Source organism: Topomyia yanbarensis, chromosome 2 (genome assembly GCF_030247195.1).
Source record: "Topomyia yanbarensis strain Yona2022 chromosome 2, ASM3024719v1, whole genome shotgun sequence".
NCBI lineage: Eukaryota > Metazoa > Arthropoda > Insecta > Diptera > Culicidae > Topomyia > Topomyia yanbarensis.
This window is the reverse complement of record NC_080671.1, coordinates 180,147,957-180,175,209: the sequence shown is the minus strand read 5'-3', so window position 1 is coordinate 180,175,209 and position 27,253 is coordinate 180,147,957. Positions and strand designations below refer to the sequence as shown.

The following is a 27,253-nucleotide window of genomic DNA, read 5'->3' as shown; positions in this document are numbered from 1 at the left end:
TTGCAAAATGTACCCGTCCATAAATACATTGCTCGCAAATTACAAACAAGCTGCGATTTAAGATAGAAATACTCATAGGGATTATTTTCAGAGCTCCAGAATACCTCTGTTTGTGACCACTGACAATTCCGATGATCAAGGGATAGACAATCACGAATTAAGTACTGATTTGTTTGAACAATCGTTCAGCAGCGATGGTTGTGTCCAGACTGATACATACTGGGAAAGAGATCAACGTGAATCATTTCGATTGATACAAAGATACGGAAAGGAGAATCGGTTGCTCAAAAGTCGAGAAGAACGTCTTCAGAGACAGCTGATTACAGCACGGGAAGGGACTCGATACATCATAGCATCACTTGAAAAGGATCATAAAAAGTGTCTTTATTACAATGGTTTAAGTTCTGGAAAGACTTTAAAACATCTGTTTGTTGCGTTAGAATTTGCTATTCCAGTTTGCTATGGGCTCAACAAAGAAGAAATCTTCATGTTAACTTTGCGAAAGTTGCGTTTTGATAAGCCATTCACCACCCTATCACACTTGTATAATTTAGATATTACCAGCCAACAATTAGAGTCAACAAACCACTGAGATATGGCCTTTTTAAGTAAACATTCTAACTTTTATTAAATTTTTTTATTTACACGTTATAGTTAACGTTAGGTAGACAACCCTATTTTCTTATTTTTTTCAGCACAGCATATAAATAACACCTTTTGTACATTATTTTTTTTGTTGGAGATGGACCACTGCGACCAATATTTAGATCGATTGTGGTATGCCCCTTTCTTAATCTAAGTGTACCATCAACTATGACATATCACTATTGATGAATGATTGTCTTTATTGAAATACACACTCTTCCCAACTAGGCACTACACTTCGGATGAAGTTTATTACCTGTTTGGGATTTGCAGTCCAAATATCAAAAGGCTTGTACATTATAGGTTTGTTCCAGTACCAGGAGAAACTGAAAGTACTCCGGAGAAAGTCGTTCCTGTACTCTCATCTTCTCTTTTTTCTTCTTCTGGTTGCAAACCGGAGTAAAAGGGAGCTTTAAAACAGAGACACGCATAAACGATCTAAATAGTCAATGGACAAACATGGCTTCATGCTTGAAATCTGGTAGGCCGCATACCACATTTAAATCGTTATAACTTTCGATTCCCTCAATGAAATATTTTCAAACATGCAGGGGATATACTTGATTACTATATCTTTCGAATACTAATTACCAAATAAGTAGAAAAATATTTCTTTGTTTATGAAGATAGAACCAAACCCGCGGGTGTGGTTGCCTTATGAAACGTGCCATAAAACTTCAAATCGCCATATCTCTTGAATCTTTTGATGGATCATTTTAAAATTCACTGGAAAGATGCTTGGATACTGTATCTTTCGAATGCCGTATGTCAACTTTATGGTCATTTTTTGTTAATAATGGTTTTAGACATGGCCGCCGAGAGCGGGGGGCGGGGCGGGTTGTTTCCCCCCGAGCCCGGAGTTTTGAAGGGGGCCCGGATTTTTAACAGAAACTAAAATTTTGACAAATACTTTTTCGACAAAAATGTATTTGAGAATACAATTAAAAATTCAATATCTTGTGTATGAAGTAACTAGAATAGCGTTTGAATTTGTATGTCATGGAGCATGAAGAGACGATCTCTCAGTTCACAATACTGCAGCTGTCAATGATTCTAAGATGCACACGTACAACTAAATTGCTAAATTGTGTTTAATTGATTTCGAAGAGAAAATTTAACTCTGCTACCAAACTAAATCAACTAATTAGCAAGATTAGCTAATTAATGTAGCAAGTTAAATCCGCATACAAAATCTTTTCGGTTTGGAGGAGTGAGCGTGAGATTTTGAACGGCGCATCCTGAACATAACGATTTTATTTTTATTTTTGAACTATTTTCTAGAAATCAGTTACAACATTCTTGTAAAATATTTTAAGGTGTGCTAACACACCAACATAAATAAAAGAATAAGCCATGTTTTTATAGGATTATGAATGTTTTCGAAATCAGCATAGCGTAAAATCCAACCAAAACCCTTATTTGAAATTTGATCCATTTTTTTCTTATTGTTTCATATTTTAATACCCTGCTTTTTTATTTGTTTCTTTTGTCATTCTAATTTTTAGAATTTGTCTATTTACTACATTTATTCTTGCAATAGCCTTTTTCTATTTCCTTTTTTTCATATTTTTTTTTCATTTCCAAAAGCAATTTTACTTATTCAAATTCATTCCAATTTGTCTTATTGTTTAATTTTTCACCTCTCTCCTAATTTCTTCCTCATTTTCTAGTTTTTAGCTTTCCGTTTATCGTAGTTTTATTTTTTCCCATTGTTCATTTAATATAATTTTATTTATTTTTTATTCCTTTTCTTAAGATTTAATTCGTTATTGTTATTTCTTCATGTTTTCCATTTAACCTATTTTGAAAATACTTTTTCAGTTGACCATTTTCTTATACGTTATCTTTGTTTTTTTTTATTTTCCTAAAAAAACATTTGATTTATCTTTTATCTTGACACTATACGCACTTTTTCTTAATTTTACATTTATTTCGTTGTTTGAATTTATTTCAAATTTAATTTCTAGTGCTTTTTCTATTCTTTAAATAATATCCATTTTATTCATTTTTTTCGTGTTAATATCTTCATTTTTGTGTTTCTATAGTATACCATGTTGTCTTTTTTCTATTATTTTTTGTTTTCCATTTTGTCTGTTTGCTCCGTTTTGTTCAATACATCCAATTTTCTTTACTTTTTCGTCTTTTCATCATTTCATCATTTCCAGTTTTTCAAAATTTTCTGGTTCGTCCATTTTTTTAAATTTCTCTATGGATATTTTATTCTTGTCTTTTATATATACTCCTCTAGTGTTATGAATTCTTAACGTTTTATTTATTTTTTCTATTGCTTTAAATATGTCTTGTTTTTAATGTTAAATAAATTTTATTATTCTTGATTTATCGAGTTTTTCAGTTTTATGCATTTTTTATATTAATGTTTGTATTCTTTTTAGTAGTTTTTTTATTTTAATTGATTTTAAAAAAATTTCCTACTCCCCTATCGATTTTTCATTATTTTCACCATTTGTTCAAACACGTTCGAGTTTTTGAATCTTCGCAATATGTTTTTCTAGTTTCCTGTTTTCCTTTATCAATTTTTTAAAGGTTTTGTTTTGGTTTTTCTCGATTAAAATTTTTGGACAATTGACATTAGTTTGTTTATTTGGTTTATTTTGTTGTTTTTAGCTCTTTTGTACATTCTTTTAATATTTAGTTTTCCTATTGTTTTTTATCTTTTGCCGTTGATCGCCCTTTAGATATTTTTAATTTTTGTAATTACTACATTTTTAATCTTGCCATTTCCTTACTTTTATAAATACTACTACTACCAAAAATGGCGCTTTTCAAAGTCAAAACTGTCGAAGAGGAATTAAAAATTCGCAAAGTATAAAAAACTCTACGTTTTTTTTACTTCATTGGCACTACAAACAAATAGAGCAAAAAAATGGTAGATAAATATAAAATTTCAATGTACTATACATAATATCAGTGAAGCTTCTGGAATCACGTCAACGAACAGAGAAATGAAACTGGACTACCAACTCACATGATACTCGATGACGTTCAATCATCTACTTTCCCCGACATATGCAGCTTATTCCGAACGCACTTCAGCAGTGTTTTCACTGAAGAAACATTAACCACTGAACAGGTTTCTGAGGCTGCCAGTAACGTCCCTGTTCGTTCTGCAATTGGATCCCATCCTATTATTACATGTGACATGGTAAGCACAGCATGTTCTAAGCTAAAATTATCGTCAAACTCTGGTCCCGATGGAATTCCATCTGTAGTACTGAAGAACTGTTCTAGCAGTCTACTGATACCATTATCAATCATGTTCAACAGCTCTCTACAGTCTGGAGCTTTCCCTGATACATGGAAGAAGTCGTATATCTTCCCAGTATTTAAAAAGGGCAACAAATCCTTTATCTCTAATTATCGCGGGATTGCCTCATTGTGTGCTGTTTCAAAGCTCTTTGAAATAATCGTTCTAGATTTCATTACTCACAACTGCTCTAATTACATATCCGAGACTCAACACGGATTTATGCCTCGTCGATCAACTTCCACGAACCTTACATCATACACATCATTCATTATTCGATCATTAGAAAATCGTCAACAGGTTGACGCTATATACACCGATTTCTCGGCAGCTTTTGATAAGATCAATCATAGAATAACTGTTGCCAAGTTGGATAGGCTCGGATTCAGTGGATCTTTATTGGATTGGCTTCAGTCTTACCTTACCGGTCGCGAAATGGCTGTAAAAATTGGAGACTGCACCACTGCTTATTTCGCTGTCAGCTCTGGAGTTCCTCAAGGCAGTCATCTTGGGCCATTTATATTTCTGCTCTACCTCAACGATTTGAACCTTTCAGTAAATTGTCTGAAACTATCATTCGCCAATGACTTTAAGTTATACCATCTAATCAAAAATGCCGAAGACACTGAATTCTTACAATCACAGTTAGATATATTCAGTAATTGGTGCACAGTGAATAGGATGGTTTTGAATGCTTCAAAGTGTTCTGTTATCTCGTTCACCCACAAACGCTCGACAATTACATACGACTACAATATTTCGAAAAATATTATTAAGCGTGAATCTTCTGTAAAGGACTTAGGAGTTATTCTAGATCCCAAACTAAATTTTAAGGATCATATGGAATACGTCATTTCAAAGGCCTCCAAGCTCCTTGGATTCATTTTTCGAGTTACTAAAAACTTCAGCGATATACATTGCTTGAAAGCACTTTATTGTGCTCTGGTTCGCTCTACTCTCGAATATGCAGCAGTAGTTTGGTCACCTCATTACCAAATCGATGTCCAGCGCATTGAAGCTATTCAGCGAAAGTTTGTTCACTTTGCTCTTCGTAAGCTACCATGGAGGGACCCGCTAAACCTACCGTGTTACCAAGACCGTTGTCAACTTATCGACCTCGATTTGCTGTCTGTTCGTCGAGACGTTGCTAAGGCAGTTTTCATTGCTGATCTGCTTCAATCAAGAATCGATTGTTCTGATCTTCTGCAACTTGTGGATTTTGACATTCATCGTCGTATTCTTAGATTTTATTCATTTTTAAGAATCCCTCGAGCCAGAACTAATTACGGCTATAATCAGCCATTCATTAGCATGTGCCGTTTATTCAATCGTTGCTCCAATGTTTTCGATTTTAACCTGTCACGTAGTGCTGTAAAACAATTATTTCTAAACTCCCTGTCTCGATAGTCATAGCTCTAGTACTAGTCCTTAGATATAAATGAGGTTCTGTTAATGTTAATTGTATAGTATTAGTCAATGAAATGTATCATTTGGAAATGTGTAATCTGTTGATACAAAAGATGAGGAGGTTTTATGCCGCCTGGAGAGCGAGATTGGAAGGTTGCAAGAATTTCAGCTCCAGGAGGCTTTTCCCTACTCCAAATAAACAAATAAACATAAACAATAAACAATAAACAATAAACTCCAATGGATTTCAAACATTGACTTTTTTGTGCTCAGGCAATACACAGTGGTGGGGGCCCCTACATTGGACCCCCCGGGCCCGTATTTTCTCTCTGCGGCCCTGGTTTTAGACACACCGTGCAGGCACGTAGCAAGAGGGGGGGGGGGCTAGGGGGCTAAAGCCCCTCCCGAAATGTTTTGAAACTAAATTTCAAAAACATTATTATCAGCGACTTTAGCTTGTAGCTCGTTTGGTTAGAGATAAAGTTAGAAGATTGCTGTTTCCAACAACCAAAATCAGTGGTCACGAAATTCAGTGTGGTTTATGCTTCTGTTCCAGCGGGTGTGAAGCGAACGACAAATAAAGTTACTTTTATATTGTGTTCTTTTCTGAAGAACAAAGGCAACTTCTACTATACTATGCCCTACACCCAAAACAAAAATCTCTTGCAATAATTGCAAGCGACAATCACTTGCAAATAATGTTAGCATCGCTGGCAATTTTGCAGTGAAAGCCGCTGGCAATTGTTGCAAGCAGATAAAACCACTTCATCTCTCTCTATACGTACATACTTTTCTTCAACACACTGTCAAAGGATTACCACCACATTCACGTGCCTATGCTGGTTGGTATAGCAACGCAGGGCGAGTTTTTATTTTCCGTCTACTTTTTATTCATTCCTCACCAACATCATCAAACGCAGTTTTGTGGTTTATTCATTACACACGAGACGGCATCAAATGGCGGATGTGACGATTGTACGAGTTTTAACGTTCTGTTCTTACGTGTAAGGACAGATCAGTACTTATAGTTAGAGCTATGATACGCAAGAGCCTGAGTTCAAATCTGGGTGGGTGTTTTACTTTTTTCATTAATCGTAAAATCATCCAAGTGTTTATATATGACTTTTATCCACTTATTGCTATCTGGTAGTATGGTTGGGTGGATAAAGTGTTGCTTAGCGATCTGTTTGTGCGGGGTTCATGTTTCAATGCCAACAGTCTTTTTTTATAAAGCATATTGGTCACCAATACACATACATCGCTAATACATAGGCAAAATTCGTTTTTTCTGTTTATTGCATTGCATGCAAGGAAGCTTCTTGCAATTTTCGCACATTACCAGAACGCTTGCAATTTTTGCTCGTATTTATTGCATTAATGTAAGCAAATCTTACCGGGTACGTTTTGGGTGTAGTAATCCGTCGAGATGAGTGAGTCGCAGAAGCAAGAAGTGATGCACCGGCCAAATACTATGATTAGAGGGGATTCACATAAGACCGAGTATTTGTGATGAGCAGAGTTAAAAATAATCGAAGCTCTTTGTTGACGGTTGAAAATGAACCTGATGCTACTCGCGGTGAATAGAAAAAATGTTCATTCAAATATCTATGTTATTCATTCAGTTGAATATCGTACAATATATTCATTTCGCTATTTATCTAGGAAAATGTTTTCAAATGCCGGTAAAGCATATGAAACAACAATCATCATCGCTTACATTGTACCAGGGCCTACTTTGGTGCATTTGATTCGTTGCTGCACGGGCGCTTCGTGTAATAATCGGAGACGAATGAAAATCTGCATGGATGAATGAGCGGTTTGTTCGTTTGACGTTTTCAGCTGCGTCACTGAATATTGAAAATGAATGCGGCTGAATATGATCAATTTTCATTCAATGAATTTGAATATTTTTAACTCTGGTGATGAGGAACATTTTCTGAAGGTAAAAATGGAGGCTATACTTACGATAGCCACCTTTATTGAGTTCTACCACCTCAGGTATTCTGCGCTCATTCCGTTCAACAAATTGGATCAGGCGAAATCATTGATTTCGAATGATTTAAAGCCATTAAATTTTAATGGTTGTGTGTGACAATGCTGTAATTCAGATCTTCATATAAATGGACGGTGGGAGAATCAATGTTCGGCTACAAGGTCGGATACCGCTTACTTGCAGATACATATCACATATGAAAGACATGCAGTACAAAACTTAATGCGATAGTACAATTACACATAATCTTCTTTGCACATATCAAAGGCAAACTAGTACGTTCCAGTTCTGTGAAAAAATGTCACATTACGATTTATTTACCACTGAACACAAACAATTACCAAATATGTGGCACATGTTCAGGTAATTTTGACAACGGCAAAAGCTGCGACAATATCTCAAAATTTACAGCCAGTACCATCATTGAGGAAATTCACAATCATAAAGGCAACAAGCAAGCATGTTTGCGAATATAAAGACAGCAACCACGATTATGACGTGGAAGTGTTCAATAGCGAGATAGATATGAACGACCCCCTATACGCAGTTGGTGAGGAAAAAATATTTCCCTGCTTCGTAAACAGGTATTTACGCAACGGTTAAGAGCTTGCGTGAGATCTGTTGGACAACCAGTAAAACTCATTTTATTATTTTTATTTTTGGAAATAGATATAACTAGATAACAGAAGACGGCGCCGATGGTTGGGTGGTAAGCGTGACCGCCACCCACCCCAGTTGGTCTGGGTTTAATCCCAGTCGAGGTCGTTGAGATTTTTCAGAGGTGAGAAAAATCTGAGGTCACGCCTTCCTTCGGAAGGGAAGTAAAGCCGTTGGTCCCCGGTCCATGAGTTGATGGGTCGATATCCAATCCAGATAGTAGGAGTGTCACCTCTCTGGCGTCGGTGTTTGGCTCGTAGCGGAAATAGGCTGACGGCAAATAAACAGAATTGGAAGAAGATTACAGAACCACTGTTTCAATTGGCTAAATCATAGAACCGAGTTCACTTATGAAGTATTTTAAAAATAGTAGAAGAAGTTTAATGAACGACTGAGTACTAAAACTCTCCAAAAAAGAACGCAGCATCGCAAGTGATTGTCCCGTTTAACAAAACTCAGATGTAATACTCGATATTGGCAACTCTATTTTAAATTTAAATGACAGGTTTTTGAATTGTACTCAATTTGAAATACTGTATTAGGTCTGTGCACTCTGTACTCTTAGTATAAATACTAGACATCACATTCAAGCGTGCTAGGCAAAAAAAAATATTTCAATTTACTGAGAACGATATAGCTGAGGTGAGTTTTTGCTTTCGCGTCATTTTAACGCATCATCATTTTCCTTGGCACTTAATTTCAGTTTCATGCGAGGAATTCGTTCCGTTCATGCGAGTTCGCAACACTGTTGCGACTAAAGTGTTGTGACTGATTGAATCTATTAGTCCAATAATTTCGATTTTATGTCTTCAGTATATAGCAGTCTCACGATCTGTTTTTTATTCGTTTAGGACTAAAATGAAAGATGATTAGAAATCACGGAGGAGGAAAAAATAATCAGCTAATTTAAGAAACCTCAAGAGCAGCTCTTCTATCTTTTCTATGCACTTAGAACGAGTGCTTTCGGAATTTCGCTCTGATCCTCTCAATTCGGTTTGAAAAAACGGCATTTTATAAAAAAAAATACGTCTTCGTTATCCGCACAACATTCAATGGTAGGTGGAACAACGTTGATTGAAATTGTTTTCTAAATTTTGGTAAAACAAACCTGTAATTATAAAGCATTACAGCTTTCTTCAAGAAGTCATGCATCTCTTCCAATCTTGATGATGATTGTAAAAAAACTTGAGCTAATTAAAAACGAACCAATTACTGAGTAGATTGTTTGAATTGACTTAGAAAGTGTAACTGCAAGCATCTTCGCATCACGAAAACTGCCGCTGACAAAACAATTTTGCAAAAGATTCACAGAAATCGTATAAATTTCAATAATTTGAAAACATAGAAATCTGAAAGTAAGTCGCTTCGGCACAGGAGAAGCAAGTGCGATGTGTTTTCTTTGATTTGTCGGAAGCAAGTGTGATGCTAAAATTATTTAGCTCACTCATATTTATAGCTTCGAGTAATTCTAGTAATGTGCTTCAAAATTTCAAAATCAGTTAACTATTTCTGCTTATCGAAACTGACATTCAGATTCAACGCCTCAGTCATTCAACTTTCCAACTGACTAAAATTTCATGCAGAATCGAATGTTTGATTGCAGAGCAAATATATTCCTTCACCAACCAAAGCATTCATTTGTTATTATGTGGATAGTTCGAGCATTAGTGGGCTGCGTAATCTATGTCTAGTGCTTTTTCGCTCAATAATCCCTCTCAGAGCTAGCATAGAAACAAAATTCAGTTTGCTTCTGAAACCGAACATATGCAAACCCGAATGCGCTATGTCGGGAGAATGAGTGATGAGGGAAACGAACCAAACATTTCATTCACCGTGGCGGGCAGAAATTGAATTTCGGTTCTCTTTCAAGTTCACGCAGGGATGTATATTTTTTAAGCTCTGGTTACATTTTACAAAATTTACGTAAATTGCAAGATAACAGTAATCAGGGGATTTCCTTTCGATTAGTGAACAGTCCTATCTATCTATCTATCTATCTATATATATAAAAGTCAATGTTTGTATGTATATGATTTATAGACTCCCAAACGGCTTAACCGATTTCCGTAAAAATTTGCACACAGTAGGTATTTGGTATGGGGCGTGTTTGTGTGCTATTAGTTGGTGATTATCTGCCCGCCAGATGGCGCTTTGGAACAAATTGTGTTTTCCTCCTATTTCGCAGAATGTCGCAGCAACGCGCGATGGGTATTAGCTAGTAGTAGATAAAATTCCAGCTAGTTTAGTAAATTAATTCATTGAAACATCTCTTTTGTATTGGCCAAAAAATCCATGAATTCCGAAATGAATCCTGTAAACGTCGTGTGCTCACATTTAATATTTGCTTAATCTATGTAAATACAGCAATAGTTCTTATTTATACTTTGTAGAGAAATCCGTAGTATTTTTGTACACCCTTTACATGCCAAAAAACAAAATTACTGGTCTGTCTTTTGCCATAGTTTCAAGGATCTAGTAGAAGAATTGTCTAGAAAAATAAGCTTGCCTAATGATATAAAAAGTATCAATTTCATAAAAGAATAGGATCTGTGTAAAATCTGAATACTTAAATAGATAAATAATTAGTTGTTCTCACTTGTCTGAAAATAATCTTTAATGTATCATCATTTAAATTAAAAATTATTATAAATTTGAGTTGAATAGGAGTTGAACCGTTTCTGCGCATCTACAAATCGCCTGCCTAATCAGAAGAACACGAAGGTAGTTTACGACGCGGGTCTACGATCTTCTAAAGTGTGTAATCCTAATAATCGATAACGATCTTCATATGGTTCAGGTTCAGTGGATCGTTCCAAGGCAATTGACGTAACGCATATCGTATGAATCTGCGCTGGACAGCCTCACTTCGTTGGCTTCAAGTTGTATGATGGGAGCACCCACCAGACCACGTTTGCAAATTCCAACGGTGAAAATGGTAGCTTATAAATTAATAATAAAAACCAAATTCAAAAGTAAGAATTTGTCGATGTACTATACCATTTCTTGTATCAGACAACACATTGTCTATTGCCTTAGTTTTGCAACTGTTTTCACTAAGAAATTTTCAAAATTACATTCAGTTTCAAGTGACTATCTCAAGTCACCAGAATTAAAACATTTATGCAACCAGTTTTAAGCCCCTCCCGAAACAAAATCCTGGCTACGGGCCTGACACCTTGGGAGCTAAACACAACAGATTCGAATATTCAAGAATATAGCAAAGTTTTCAAATTTCCTCAGCACGAGAAAAAAGTCGAGAATTGCAGTACCAAGAACATTTTTTTGCCAAAAAATCGTGGCAGATTAAGAAATCGCGTCCACCATTGGACAAAGCCTTCTCAGTATAGGAAGGCAATTATCTGTTTACTGTATCGATTTTGTTGGCTATTTTCGGCAAATTTGAGACTAAGAGAAACGAAAGCAATGAAATTGAAAGATGGATAGGTATTCTAGAGCGAATCAGTTATAAACTTAGAACGGAAAACTAGAACTAGGCAGGCTCATATGGGCATGATCGAAAGGAAATGTGAAGAATTTTTTGCCTTCTGCATAGTAGGAGTTGGGCGTTCCACCCAAGTCTACCGCATGGTCTATGGTAGAACATAACTCATCATCATGTTTTACCGCCGACGCCGGCGTCGGCGGTAAAACATGATGATGAGTTATGTTCTACCATAGACCATGCGGTAGACTTGGGTGGAACGCCCAACTCCTACTATGCAGAAGGAAAAAAATTCTTCACATTTCCTTTCGATCATGCCCATATGAGCCTGCCTAGTTCTAGTTTTCCGTTCTAAGTTTATAACTGATTCGCTCTAGAATACCTATCCATCTTTCAATTTCATTGCTTTCGTTTCTCTTAGTCTCAAATTTGCCGAAAATAGCCAACAAAATCGATACAGTAGAACCTTGCGGCAATTAAAACATAGTAACATAATTATCTGTTTATTCGATATTCGACTGGATACCAGATTCGGCCCACAGATCACTTTATTTCCCAGACACAAAGGACTTGTAAAATGCCACGTCCACGGGACAACCTGTCTCGTCTTCCGAATGATCCGCATTGAAATTAAATTTCTTTAGATATGGTTAATCGTTGCACAATCTTTTCTCGACACAAATGAAGCAAATACACCAGAATAAAAGGAAAATTGAGAAAAATACGTTTCGATATAGTTGTTGAAAAATTTGACGGGAACGAAAAAAATATGCGATCAGAATCCTCATCAGAAATAAGTCATACTTATTGAAATAAAACTAAAAACGTAATGCTGGTTTCGTCTTAAGGAGAATAATAAGTTTTAAAGTTGTATAGCATTTTGAACATGGGACAGATTTAGATTGGAACGGCAGTAAGGGTTGTTTAAAATGAGACACATATTTTTGAGACCTTATTCGTACATTTTACGTCTGTATAATTTGTGCTTGGTTTACCTATCAATTATTGTTGATCCATCCATCAAAAGTACCCCGGACATAAATCCGTAGAATCACATAGAAAAAAACAATAAATTCCCGTAGATTTCATATATGGAAATCGTTCCAATCCGTAGATCTACGGAGATTTACGTAGATCTGACATCGCTTGTTCCGCATTCGTCCCGAAAACATCTGGTCACTTTTCCGTAACACCATAATCACCCAAGGTCTGATTGATTCTTTTTGTATAAATTTGATTTGCATCCTGAGTAGACCATTCCGAATCAATAAATTTTGAAAGGTCTATTTCGAAAAATAAATAATGTTAACCTTTTGTATAAAAATTAAGTTATATTTCCTTCGAAAAAGTTGTCCTACCATCTAATTACTTACAAAACGCACTAAAAATAAGTAGATCCACTTATAGTAAAAAATAATTTCAGTCAATATTTACAAAACTCGTTCTGATCAAAACGCGGAAGAAAAGTTTGCTTCTTCCGATTAAATATATTTTCCCTCTAGACACTCTTTTTTCCCCATCTGCTATTGCTTTTTATTTTCGCTGCAGCAACTGCAGCTGCTTGAGCCAGAGTTTTTCACTAATTGGTACTGAGATGCTTGTTCTTTCCTCGTCGCTGGGTAAGCAGTATGTTTGTTGTTTTTGTGCCTTACTTGAAAACTCCAATTCGTTAACTAACTTTTGTTAATGTTTAAGAAATTGCTTATAACTTTTCGTTCCAACTGAACAAGTTACCGTTGCATCAACAGTTCCAACCTCCACTCGCACCACGCGCACGGGCTGCGAGACGAGTCGTCATCAGCAGAGCAGCTAGCTACCTACCAACCGGTTTGTCGCGAACGGACCGATTAGTGCCATATTTAGTGCCGTCCCTGCCAACTGCGGCATCGAGCCAGCGGGCTAGTGCAGTAGTGGGTGGTAAGGTTGGTTGCAACTGTAACGTATTTTCTCTTTTTTCTCTACTATTTCACAGAAACACAACTGAAACTCAACTTTGTTTTGCCGTCGCTCGATTCAGTATGTACAAGTTTTTAATTACTCATTTCTCGCCTAACTCTATCCTTAGATTGGTGTGTAGTGTTGAAGGTAAACTTACTAACTTAAAAACGAGATTTTTTTAGTGTTTAAAACTACGGAGGGAAGCAAAAGTTTTAGAGGAGAGCTCGAATAGAAAAGAAACGGAAGGATGTCTCGAAGAAAGCTAATTTACATTTAACAAGTTTTTAATAATCTCACGAAAGTGAGCAGTTTAGAGTGTTTGATACACTGGCAGGACGTACATATAGTTCGTTGAAGAAAAGAACGAAACTTTGCTCGGTTGGTCCTTCGTTAGTTTTCAACCAGAAGGCTTCTTGTCAGTGTAGAAAATAAACTTTGTCACGACAAAACCGTTAACTTCTGATAAATATTAAGTGGGAGAAGATACTAAATAGAGGCAGTTAAAAAGGGGGAAAACGTCGTATTTTTATTGTCATGTGTCACGCATTTGTATTTAGATTCAGGTGGAAGATTCATCAGAATTCGCTTCGAATCAGCCACGGGTGTGGCTGACAGTCGAAATGAATTGTGAATGGCACCATTTCGCCTTAATGATATAAAACTGTTCTTTACTATATCCTGTTTTTTTTTTAACTATTCGACCTTGACTCATTCTCTAGTGCACTATTATAGTATAGCTATACACAAAATGTCCTCTGCTTTTTTAGATTGAAAATAATCTCATTCATTTTGTTTTCGTTGTCAGGCCATTCTTACAAATTCTTAGTAAAGTAAGCATTTATTTCGTATTCATGCATCATTGTTGAGTGTCAATCATTGGGAGATTATGACGAAGAATGGCACATTCGGTTCTGCACACAATGAGATTAATTTTCGTTGTCAATTGAGATATTGTATGTAGTGGCACTGCTCAAAACATTGGGCAGTCTTCTTTCTGTTAAGTAGACAAATCCTTCTGAGCAACGGTTCAATTCGGTACTACATATTTCTAACATACTCTCGTTAAAACAGCTGCGCATTAAAACAAATAACTGGAGCTAACGTTATTTAGGCTTACGGTTATATTTACAATCACAGTTTGGCCGCACCATCCAGCGATTGCCTCTGAAAAAATTCGGAAAACGAATGGCGATTATAATAATGATAGATCGTAATAATGTTGCAGCTAAACTTACCAGAAAGAGTTATTTGAGATCAAATAAGCCCCTTGGGCTGAAGCCGTTCGTCCAGATGATCGTTACTATTTTGTTAGATATAAACTCTCTATTAGCTCTCAACGAAAAAACTACCCAAAAGAAGGTAATATCGCTTTAAGTAGCTGCTTCCTCTTGTGATCTTCCTTCCGATAAAATTTGAACTATGTCTTATATGTGATTCCGTTGTTTGCGTTTGTCGTTCTCTATATTTCTGTTCCGCAGAATGTGTATATTCTCATGTCCGTGTTCGGGTTGCTCGCTATTCCAGTTGATCCATGTCAATGCCGTAGTTCTACACGACTATTTCGTGTATCACGCGACGGTTCCGAGAGTTTGGGGTCGAGTAGCCGCTCTCCAGGGCCAGGGCGTCATCGTAGCTCATCGATAGGTGTTGATTTGGGCCCGGGGATTTGACTTCGTCTTGTTCCATGTACGGATCTGGCAGACCGCTAACATCGTGGTACGGCGATTCAGCTACAAAATCTGAAAGGGAGGGAAAATTGTATTGTTAGAAGTTTTTGAGGAAGAAGTAGCAAAGTAACAATCAAACGTACCCATGTGCTGATCCATCCGCTTCTTTGGCTTGTGCACGGAGGCGTACGGATCGCTGCAGTAATCCTGGCGGGACGGGTTCTGGCTGTTTCTCATATTGTGATGGTAGTCGTCGCCTCCATGCTGGCTAGCCGTGGTCATCAGGTGCGGGTAAGGTGCGTAATCATCGACGGCTCCGTAGCCACCATGAGTCATCGGATCGTAACCGTAGTTCTGCTGCAGTGGCTGGTCCATGTAATTATGCTGTGGGATCATGTTAGCTGAGTTAGAAGCTGCCGCTGACATTTTCAGCTGCCATATCGAGTCCTGCGAATTGACGCTTCCACCGTTGTTTGAGTTTGAGTACGAGTTCTCGACATAGCCCATGTTGGACCCTGTTGAATTGAAGAAAAGGATAGTTAAACATCCGTATTCGTTTTGTTAGATATCTTCAATACTTACAATCGTTCTGAGGAACCTGGGGCATCATGGCGTTTTGCTGATGATATCCATAGGTTTGCTGACTGGCGTAGAGTGCCGCATTCTGATCCATTGCCAGGTCCATCGAATGTTCAAGCGCTTTGTTCTCCAAACTGCTAGCCGAGTAGTACGGGGGTGGAGCCTGGTTCTGCTGGGCCACGATCGAAGGATGAATAGAATCGATATCGTATTCTTTAGCCTTAGCAGTTTCCTTAGATTGCTTTCGCTTGCAACGGCAAAACAGGAGCAACAGTACAACGAAAATACCAGCGACAATGCAGGACACGCCAATACCGATAAGAGTATGGAGTTCCACGAATGAAGCTTCCTGGATGAGCGAAGGACCAACTGAAAATGGAACACAAGAAGCATATATTACATCTGCGAGAACAAATCAACCGATCAACAACTTACTGTCAGCTTCCACATATTCTCCGCAATACTCATGGTTGATCTTCAAACAAAGCTTAACTCGAACTCGTGGATTCAGTTCATCCTCCAAAGCTGGCAGTGGGATATCCTCCAATCCGTTACCTAACGATCGTCCGCTGTTTCTTCGATTCGCTACAAAGTGTTCAATCTTAGTCTCCCTGTACGTTGGTTCATGTCCGTTAACTTGCAGTTCAATAGTTTCGATGATATGCCAAGCAGCCATCGGAGTGTCACCGTAAATAACCGATTCCACAATGGCAATCATCGAAAGGCAAGTAGGTCCAACGTTCAACGCCAGCATACGGGTCTCTGGATCGAACGACGCCTGCAGAGGGATCGGAACTTTTTCCACCTTCGTAGTCGCACTGATTTCGTTCGAATGCTCGGAGACTCCCTTGGTGTTAAGTGCTTTCACCTTGAAAACGTAACTCTGGTGGTGATCGAGTGGGGTAATTGTGCAAGGAACTTCCCGTTGGCAGTCAAATTCCATCCATTCAGCACCGTTGGCCGAGACTACAGCACATTCATCAGTGACGAGACTTTCATTCGGGATAACAATTTTTCGATAGGATACAAAGTACTTAGTGTTGGCTAGTCCTCCATCAAAACCGGGCGTCCAGGAGAGGACCATGTAGTTGGGTCCGAGTTCGACGGCTTTCAACTTGGTAGGTTTCTCTGGCGGGCCCTTTGGCTGTAGACGAATTGGCACATGGATAGTGTTCAGAGCGTTAGAAACGCGGCAGTGATAATCTCCGTAGTCCTGATGACGTAAATTATTGATCTTCAGGATGCTCGTGTAGATGTCGTTACTGTCAGACGTAGAGCTTACTTCATAATGATCGTTGTTACTGAGAGGAGCATTGTTGGTACTAAATTGCCACAGAAATTCAGGTTTAGGATAAGACTGAACCTTGCACACAACCTCGGCAATTTCCTTGATGTCGTTGGCGACCTTATTATACTGATGCAGTACGATCGGTTCATGTTCGATCTTCAAATGCATGGTTGAATTGGCTTTATTGACTTCATTTTCGTACAGACAAGTAAACTGACCTCGATCTCCCGACATTAGATCATTACCATTTGGACGAACCTTTCCAGCGAATCTTAGCATACTTTGGACGGTCACCATACCATTAGGACCTTTAGCCACGTTTGTCTTTACTTCAAACATATGCAAATCTGGAGTAATTTCAATATCGTCCTTTAACCAAGTGATCGTGGGCTCCGGTTTGCCCTTGGCGCTACAAGTAACAGTGAAGTCAGTCTCACCAGCTCGTCGAATCATGTTCGATTGTAGTTTGGCCAGGAATTGTGGAGGTTGATGAACTTCAAGTGTAGCACTCGCCATTGCCCCATTTCCAAGATCATTTCCAGCGTGGCAGTAATATTTTCCCTCACTTTGAAGTCCGGCCTTTGGAATCAGATACTGTGACCCCTGAGCAATCACAGTAGTTGAGATTTCTCCTCCAACATCACGATACCACCGGTACTGAGCTAGCGGCCAACCTGGAGGATCAGCTTTACACATCAAACTGACACTGTTTCCGACGTGAACTACCGGTTTCTCCGGAGTGATCGATGACTCTCCCGGACGATGACGAACCAACAGCGCGATCGAGGCATTGCCTTCCCTTTCCAAAGTTTTTCCTCCGTAGGGCTTCATAATGTTAATTCCTCGGCAAATGTAAGTACCTGCATCTTCAGCCCGCACATCCCGTAGCATCAAAGTGTCACCATTTCTTCGGAATTCCAAATCACCTTCCTTCAGCCACTCGATCGTCACCGGTGGCGGGTTCGCAGTTACGTTACACTTGATCTGGACCGTTTCCTTCTCTTCGGCTTCCTTCGTCTTGGACTCAACATGCACGATCGGTGGATAGAGTACATTCAGGGTGATCTCATGTTCACCTATCTTCCCAAGACCGTTATCGGCGGAACAGGCATACTTGCCCGCATCCTGCAGAGAAACCCGGTGAATCGTATGCACCGGATGGGACGAGATGAACCGCCCGTTGCGGGTCCACTGGACACGCTCCGGTTTAGGCTTAGCATCAACGTTACACTCCAACTTGGCTGTCTGATCACGCTCCACGCTCAGTGGATTCTCCGGACCGATGTCTACGCGGGGGAAATCTGAAAAAAAGGAAAATCGAGTTCGTAGATTAGTCTCGGTCTATTTGTGGATGGCAGCTAGAACAATAAACCTCCAACTATATGTATATTCAAAAAACCTAAAATTAAATGGAACTTGTAGAAGAAACTAATTAGCTCCTAGTTCAACGTTCTAATTATGTGTTTCGTTCCTATCCACGAGGCCGGTAACAAATAGCCAGCTAATTGGGATGCTGAAGAGGTCAGATTTCTGAACTGGAAATAGAAGAGCAAACAAAACACCGCCAGGGTCGCCGATTTGCCAGGCGGAGAGCCAATTCTCGCCAAGTCATTCACATCATTACCATTATCGTGTCGCGCCACAGCAGCAGCCTCATCATATTTGATGTGCTTCTACCTTTCTTTCCTCGCAACTCCTGAAGACAGGACAAGTACTACGCAAGAGCTGTTTGGAGAAGAAATGTTTTCAATTATTTTTTTTTCGCTGAACGCGAGCCGCAACCATATGCCAGTGCGCTGTCTGCCTCCCTTCATCCGGGGAGCGGCCACCGAACTTCTTGGTATTGTTTTTCTTTCCTGTGGGGCCCAGCATTTTGGTTGTTGTTGTCTGCTTCTTACAGGAGGTAAGCGCGGAACAAACAGAGGCGGTGGGCGTGATGACACTCCACAAAATGAGAGCCTGTTTTTTACGCCAAATAAAAGCTTTTTCTCCGGGGCAGGAAGCGAAGAGGAAACCAAACAAATATTTAGATTGTCCGTTAAATTAAGGTTTTGTCCAGCCAGCGCAACCACTGTAGGTACACTGTACGAGAGCGCACAGTAATTGAAAGAGGCTTTCCCCGGCTGCGGTTTGGGGTTAGATTGCGTTCAGCAGCGAACTCCAACCATCAGTAGTCGTAGGGCCGTGTCATTTCAATGTTGAGCGCACGAGTCACGTTTTGTGTCGAGTAGCGATTTGTAGGTCTAGAGCACCAGGAAAGTGGCAATTGTTCTGTTTGCTTTCGATTTGAAGTTTGCAGCAATTGTTTTGAGGTTAGCTTTAGGTTTGTCGAATTATTAGCCACAAGCACAACCGGGCGTTTTGCGATAAGTTTTGCTTCCATAGTTTATAAGGTTACAGGGGTTAGTGCTAGTTCGGCAAAATTGTCGAACAGGAAAAAATAGGCTAATCATGAAATTGAAGTAGGCGTCGGTTTCGGATGGACGTCACATTTTTTGTTAGTGAATGATGAGATCTCATCAACAACTGTAATTGTTTCAAACACGTACACTCCGATTGTATAGGAATTGGAGGTGATCTGCAGATAGAAAAAGTCAGGTTTATTTTCGCGCCCATCGAATGTGCGTTATATTACAAAAAGGTAAAATAATTTAACCTCTTTTGCGCCAGAAATGTTCCTTCCACCGGCAACGCACACCGCTGGAGCCAGTCTGACAGCAAACACCGTAATAAACCGGGTGATGTACCATCACATCACGCATCTTAGCTCATTGCGCAATAGCTCCTAATAGATCTCCACCGTAGTCTGCCAGCCAACCAGCCACCACCGGAGAAGCGATTTCGGTTTGACCAGCCACAATTACGTACGCCCTTTTGCGAGGTAATAATACCTATTGTTGTGGTTCGAGGTGTGCAGCATAGGCGCGAAGAAAGATGAGAAATCGTGCAATCAAAGCACAATTCCTCATCCACAATCATTCGTCTAATTTAAAGCAATCTGCTACGAAAAAGACTATCTATTCAATGGTTGTAGGTGCGAGCCGTGACGATTGTGGTGCACAATGCTTAGTCTACTAGACAGTTCGAAATTTGAGTTGTCCCGTCTGAACAAAATTCAAATCAAGTCAATTAAACTTGTAGACTCTTGCTTGTTAACATTTAAATCGTTGATTCTCTTCTCATTAGAACCAACCGGAGGTAATGGAGGAATGGCTGGCAACCGTTCCTCGGCGGCTCATCTTAATGATTTGAAAGTCGGTATGGGTAAGTGGCGCTTTGAACCCCTCGCTAGAGCGTAATATCTATAGAAACAAGAAAATCAGCTCTCGAGCTATTGAGTTCAAATTAATTACATATATCTAGCATAAATTATGCGAAGATGAAAGTTCACTACTCGGGGGCTAGGGTGCGACTTGTGATGCAGAGGGAAATGTTAGTTACGAGTGAGAGCAACACAAGTAGGTGCAACTAGAGTATCTGAGCAGTGTTGCTAGAGCCGTATAATATCGTTGGTTTTGTCCCACATTACAATAGCAGATATCCTTCCAAACCATCAATTTCCGAGCGAAGATAAATTTGAGTTTACCGTGGCACTGTTCCACTATTGGATTTCTATCAACTGTCTTAACGATCTGGGCTCATAATTTCTTCTATTATTTTCAGCACTTTCACTAAGAATGATCTAAGTTTGTTAAAAAATGGTGACCGAAACTGTTGTTTGTTTATCGAGCTTTAAAAGTTCGAGTTGGAAACTGTCAAACTCTGCACACTGTCATATTTAGCTACCAATCGGGTTTAAAGGTAAACTATGTTTATTTGTTTATTTGAGGAGCATCCCGCTGGAACTGAATTTTATTTTAAACTAAAACTCTCTCCATCAGGCATAAAACCTCCTCATCTTTTATTTCAACAGATAAAAAAAATCCAAATGATACATTTTGACACTTATAACTACAACTAAAACTAACAGCATAATCATAATAACTAGGAACTAGCATTAGACTACAGCTAATGATCTTAGAAACGATCTTGACAGCAAGAAGCAAGAACAGCGATTGAAAAGACAACACATACTTACGAAAGGTTCGTTATAACCATAATTTGTTCTGGCTACCGGGATGCGAAAGAAAGGATAGGTTCGAAGACTACGACGACGAATGTTGATGTCTAAAAGTTGTAGAAGTTCGGCACAGTCGATTCGAGTTTGCAGTAGATCGGCAATGAAAACGGCCTTCGAAACATCCGGCGTACAGACAGGAGCTTACAGCAATGTATGTAGCTCAGTAGGTTCAGTAGGTCGCTCCATGGGAGTCGACGAAGCACAAAACGAACCAATTTGCGCTGAATAGCTTCAATGCGTTGAATATTATTTTGGTAATAAGGTACCCAGACTACATTGCCATGTTCGAGTGTACAGCGAACCAATCAGGAATCAGAATATATTGACTTAAATGGCACGTTCCCCGTATGTAGTCGGGGATTTGTGCCTTGCCGTGCGTTTTCTTCATTTCCTGAGAGGAAGGAAAGGATAAGGAGGTGTGGCGAAGTAGAATTGGAAGGGTGGGAAAAATAAAATCACAAAAACAAAAATAAACAACGGGTAAGTTAAACTTACAAGTAGTTCAACTTCCCTGCGAATAAGCCTAAAGCTCTTTACCACATTGGATAAGAAACTTTAGTATGTCTCTGAGTTTCAGTCGTCCAAACATGGTTTCGTCTATATAAGGACGGCCGAAGACTCGAAATCGCAATTGCGCTACCGCTGGACAGTTGCAATTGCGCTGGACAGTTGCATATCGGATGATATGAGGTTCCGTAGTCGGATTCATAAAGATCACATGAAAAAGACTCAGCGCGCTGAATAGTTGCCATGTGATAATTGAGTTTGCAGTGGCCGGTTAAAGCCCTCGTCAGCATGCCGCAGTGGAGCTTCGAAAAATGTAGGAGATTTTTCGAAATCACTGGGCATGGTTGTTCTAGAAACGTCTTTGTTTGGCGACACGTTTGTAGATTTCTCCAATAATTGCGGTGCTCGGACAAAGCCCAGGACCGTATTTTTTCCCTTATCCAGTTTGTCGAAATTGGCAGCGCGGGCTCAGGACCAACGAAGTCAATCGCTGAACCTGCCCTGGCCAATTCGTCAGCCCATTCATTTCCAGTAATACCAGAAAGTCCGGGCACCCAGACAAGGTAGATAGTCTTGACAATGCTTAGTTCTTCGATTTGGGTTCGGCACGCGATCACTAGCTTGGACTGGGATTTGTCTGAGCTCAGGGCCTTGATTGCAGCCTGACTATCGGAGCAGAAGGTTATAACTCTGCCGGACAAACTCAGTTGAAGGGCCGATTGCACCCTGCACATAATCGCAAAGATTTCTGCTTGGAATACAGTACAGTATCTACCTAGTGAGTGAGATTGGTCCAATCTCATTTCACGACAGTAGTGTATGACTGGTAGCAAGATCAACATGGTTACTGTTCCAAAGCCCAGTAACCTGCAGTCTGTATGCACATGATAGTGCTTCTTGTTTGAGGTGTATGTGTAATGGTTTGATATTTAGAAGTGCCTCAAGAGCAGCAGTCGGAGTCGTGGTGAAAGCACCAGTCAACGCCATGAGCGCCATTCTTTGCAGATGGTTTAGCTTTGACTGGACTGTCACCACCTCTCCCCTCTGCCACCACACAAGGCATCCGTATGACAGTATTGGACGTACAATTGTCGTGTAAATCCAATAGATGTATTTAGGTTTGAGACCCCAGGTCTTTCCAAAAGTTCGTCTGTACTGCCCGAAGGCCATGCATGCTTTCTTGATTCTGAACTCAATGTGAGCAGACCAATTCAGTTTGGAATCCAATATGACTCCAACGTATTTGACTTGATCTGCACACAGTAGCTCAGAATCAGAGAACTGCAAGGGACGAACCCCGGTTGTTATTCGCTTCTTCGTGAAAACAACCATTGAAGTTTTGCTTGGATTAACTGATAATTTAACTTGTCGACACCATTGTTCGATAGCTCCTAATGAATGATGTATTAAGTCATAGATTGTTCCGATGCAGAATCCAGTAATTAGTATTTGGTAATCGTCAAACAAACCCATATGTTGGAAATCCAAGCTCATTGAGTTTCTTCAACAAGCCGTCAGCTACCAAGTTCCATAACAAAGGTGACAGAAAGCCGCCCTGAGGACAACCGCAAATACTTAACTTACGTATCTCAGCCTGTCGCAGTGACAAGCAAAATATGCGGTTACTAAGCATTGCGTATATCCAACACGAGATACATGCAGGTATCCCACGACTGCGCGTCGCTTCCAGAATAGACTGGAAGGACACATTGTCAAAAGCACCCTCAATATCTAGAAATACACCCAAGCTAGATTGCTTGAGCGGGAACGCTTTCTCAATGTTGTAAACAACATCGTGAAGCAGAGTGATCGTGGATTTCCCACACTGATATGCATGTTGCATTTCATGCAGTGGATATTCAACTAAACTAGCCTTCCTGTCTAGCAAGGAATGAAAAAGGTGAGCACACAAGTCAGCCTCGCAAGAAACGAAAAAGGTGAGCACAAAAGTCAGCCTCATGTGGAGTGTTAGAGAGTGAATCAAGGTGCGATAGAGAGAGCACCCAAGTAAGCCTCATACAGGACGTATGAACGCGTGAGCGAGAGTGAATGAGTACATCAAGGCTGTACTTGATGTACTCATTCACATCCCCCCAGAAGTAATACCGAGAGCTAGTCCCTGGGGGGAACGATGGCAGAGCCCAATGGAGTTTAGTCGGTATTAATGGCAGCGTCACCATTCGAGCCCGTGTACTGGGCTAGTACGTACATATATTCTCCATTGTAAAAAAAACCCCCTCAGCAATTTTACCCATAGCACGGGTAGCATTACACTATGAAATTGAGGTTCCCTGTTTGGTGGATTTTTACCACTGGAACAGGTAGTCTATAGTGTAATTCTTAGCCGGTTGAAACAACCACTACCGACACTACACGGCTTATCTAGGCTGTTCGGAGAAAGAAGCAGACATTAAAGGACAACTTCCATAGATGACCGAACAAACGAAGTCGACGAAGCGCAAAACGAACAAATTTTCAATGCATTGAACATTATTTTGGTAATAAGGTACCCAGACTACATTGCCATGTTCGAGTGTACAGCGAACCAAAGCACAATAGAGTGATTTTAGACAATGAATGTTGGTAAAGTTTTTAGTGACTAAAAATTAATCCTAACAGCTTAGAGGCCTTAGAAATAGTGTACTCAATGTGGAGCTTAAAGTTTAGTTTGGGATTTAAGTGGACTCTTAATCTTTAACGGATGATTCCTGTTTGAGAACGATTTATGAGATATTGTAATCGAAATTAACTTTCGAGTGTTTGTGAGTAAACGATATAACCGAACACTTGAAAGCATTTAACATCATCCTATTGTCATAGGCGAATAGGAGAATACATCCAACTGGGACTGTAAGAATTCTGCGTCTTTGGCATTCCTAATAAGCTGGAATAGTTTGAAGTCGTCATCAAACGAAAGTTTCATGCACTTCAGCAAATTGTTTAGGTCGTTTAAATAGAGCAAAAATATGAAAGGTCCAAGATGACTGCCCTTAGGAACTTCTGATCTGCCAGCGTAATGACGTGCAGTCTCCAATTTTCACTGCCATTTCACGGTCGGTTAGGTACGAAAAAAGCCACTCCAGAAAAGAAATCTAGTTATTAATTTCGTCAAATGTCGCGGAGAAGTCGGTGTAAATGGCATCTACCTGTAGTCTTGCTTGCAAACATTAACTGATGAAAGATGTGTTAGATACTAAATTTGTGCTAGTTGATCGTTTAGGCATGAAGTCATGTTGGGTCCCGGATATGTAGCTAGAGCAGTTATGGGTGATCAAATCAAGCACAATCAGTTCGAATAGCTTAGATACTGCACATATTGCAGCTATATCTCGATAGTTCGAAATAACCCTTTTGTTCCCTTTTTTGAACACTGGGAAATGTATGAATTTTTTTCATAAAACAGGAAATCTTCCTGACGACAGAGAACTATCGCATGCAGCATTGATAATGAAAGCTGGAGAGTATCTGAGCAATTTTTTAGTTCGACAAATGGAATTCTATCGGGCCCTGGACTGGACGATAAGTTCAGCTTAAAAAATGCTCTGCTGACTGCAGTAGGTGTAATAATAGAGTGAGAGCCAATTGGAGAATATAGAGGAACGACATTAGCAGCTTCGGAGATAAATATTTCTTCAGAAAAAAACACTACTAAAATGTTAGCGGAATAAGTTACGTATTTCGGGCGGAGATGATGCTTGAACCCCGTCGAGTAACACAGCTTCCTCTGTTCGTTGACGTGATTCCAGAAAGTTTTAGGGTTGGTTCTAAGCTTGTTCTGTATATGTTGATATATGTGAGCAATTGTCAATAGTTATTTGAAGTGGAGGATGATGGTGGTAAATTTTTATAAGCGTATCTGGGGCAACATCTACTCTAACCAAACCATAAAGATCTTGAATGGAACCGGCAGTGTTATAGTCGCCAAAAGTCTCAGAATATACATTTTAAATAAAACGAATAGTTTTTTCAGCATTAATATATATGTACATATATTTAGGCGACAAACAAACCAAAACTAATTAGTTATTATTCTTTAAGAATTGGTGTTACTGACATAATGAAATAAATTAATAAAGCTACGTCACATCGCTTCAAGTTGCGTGATGTCCGCAATCGCTACCGCTCCGTCGGATTTAAACTGATTCATAGCCCCTATGTTTGAGTAATCCGGGAAAACGGGTAGATCACGCATAGTGTGATGACGTATCACGAAATTATCTTACAATTCCTTTGCAAATATTTCACTAAGTTTGTTTAAAATCATCTCTAAATTTTAAATTATTTGAATGAAAAATGAATTTTTAACCTGTCGTTGAAGCCAGCGATGTCGGGGATTGTTAGTCATTTCATTTCAATTGAATTTTTACTAGCTTCGAACTTCAAATGACGATACCTTCAGAACTACACGGTAGATTGTAGTAGTTTCAAGTTCTTTGAAATGAATAATGATTGTATTATACTATAGATTTAAGCTATAGATTGAAAGATAGTCTCAATTGCGCATTTTTGCAAATTCATATGCCTGTGTTACCATTATGGAGACGCCCTGTAGCTCAAAAATCTTCTTAAAAAGTAGTTTCCTAAACAACTTCATATTGCTGAAAAATAGTGATTTCCACTAGTTTTTGAAACCCATGCTATCAGATGTGATACACTATTATTATTAATTAACTATTATCTTTAACGAACACCGCCTTGAAAGGGATTTACAAAAAATGATCGAAAAAAGTAGTTAAAAATTTAAAACCTCTTTTTGATATATTAAGTGCTTACATCTTTTGAATAATAGAGATTTGGTGTTTTAGAAGAAAACTCTGGAAAACATCTGAAGGATAGGAAAAAAATGAAAAAGTTAAAAAGTTTTTCATGAACTGACCCTTTGTAATATGTTTAAATTACCTTCACGGTGGACAATATAAAAAATTTAGTTTCGTTTTCATGATAAAATATAGAACTTTACAATATTTTTCTATTATTTCAAATAGTGGGTAGGGTGGTTTAAAATGTTTTGAAAACGGAAAATTATCCTTTTAATGGTTCGAGATAGTTGCGCTGTCTTCCAGAAAATTGAAGAAAATAAAATTTAAAAAAACTTTGCCGAAGACACTAAAACACTATTTCATGTATTTTTCATTTTACGATAAATTTACCAAAAAATAGGATGTTTTTTGAAAAATGGTTACATTTGGATTTCTCGCGCAATGGAAAGTATAAAGGCTAGATCTTGCATGTCTTCAGCAAATTTGTCTAAAATGTGCTGCTCTACAACTTCATCGAAGACAGTAAAGCTGTATCTCGAACCGTTAAAAAGTTCAATTTTAAGTATTTCTACAATTAAAACCACCCTAGTATATGTTTGAACAAAAAGATAGGCCTTGCAAAGTACAACAAGTTTGCCAAACATATTGTAAGCCAAAAGTTAATATTTTTCCTGCAAAATTCACATTCTGGACCACTGTGCACTGACGGAAAGGTCCAAACGAGTGGAGAAATATTTATGAAGGAGTTCTCATGACGACGTTACATCGTCGCTGTTTTGCTATCTTATAACAAGCGCCATTTAGCATGTTTCGAGAAAAACGATTCTTAAAGTTTGATATTGAATATCTTGAAACTCATAAACAGAATAAACAATCCAAAGAAGACAATTGATGCTTCTATCTATTCTGTATTAATCTTTCAAATATTACAAAGATGGGTTGATTAAGTTGTGAGTTTTTACTATGAATGTAAACAAAAGTCGCA

General features: G+C 38.9%; 1 protein-coding gene across 2 annotated transcripts in view; it reads right to left on the bottom strand.

Moving 5' to 3' along the window:
* Window positions 1-12,720: 12,720 nt before the first annotated feature.
* The window catches only part of LOC131682290 (hemicentin-1-like), a 257,573-nt gene continuing 243,040 nt past the window's right edge, over window positions 12,721-27,253 (bottom strand). For both annotated transcript variants that reach the window (XM_058963671.1, XM_058963670.1), the window contains exons 5-9: window positions 16,029-18,182; window positions 15,597-15,962; window positions 15,158-15,529; window positions 14,583-15,086; window positions 12,721-14,511 (exon numbers count right to left, since the gene is read on the bottom strand). In XM_058963671.1, coding sequence (XP_058819654.1) covers window positions 14,896-15,086; window positions 15,158-15,529; window positions 15,597-15,962; window positions 16,029-18,182 — 3,083 coding nt within the window. In that variant the 3' untranslated portion in view covers window positions 12,721-14,511; window positions 14,583-14,895. The remainder of the gene's footprint in view (window positions 14,512-14,582; window positions 15,087-15,157; window positions 15,530-15,596; window positions 15,963-16,028; window positions 18,183-27,253) is intronic.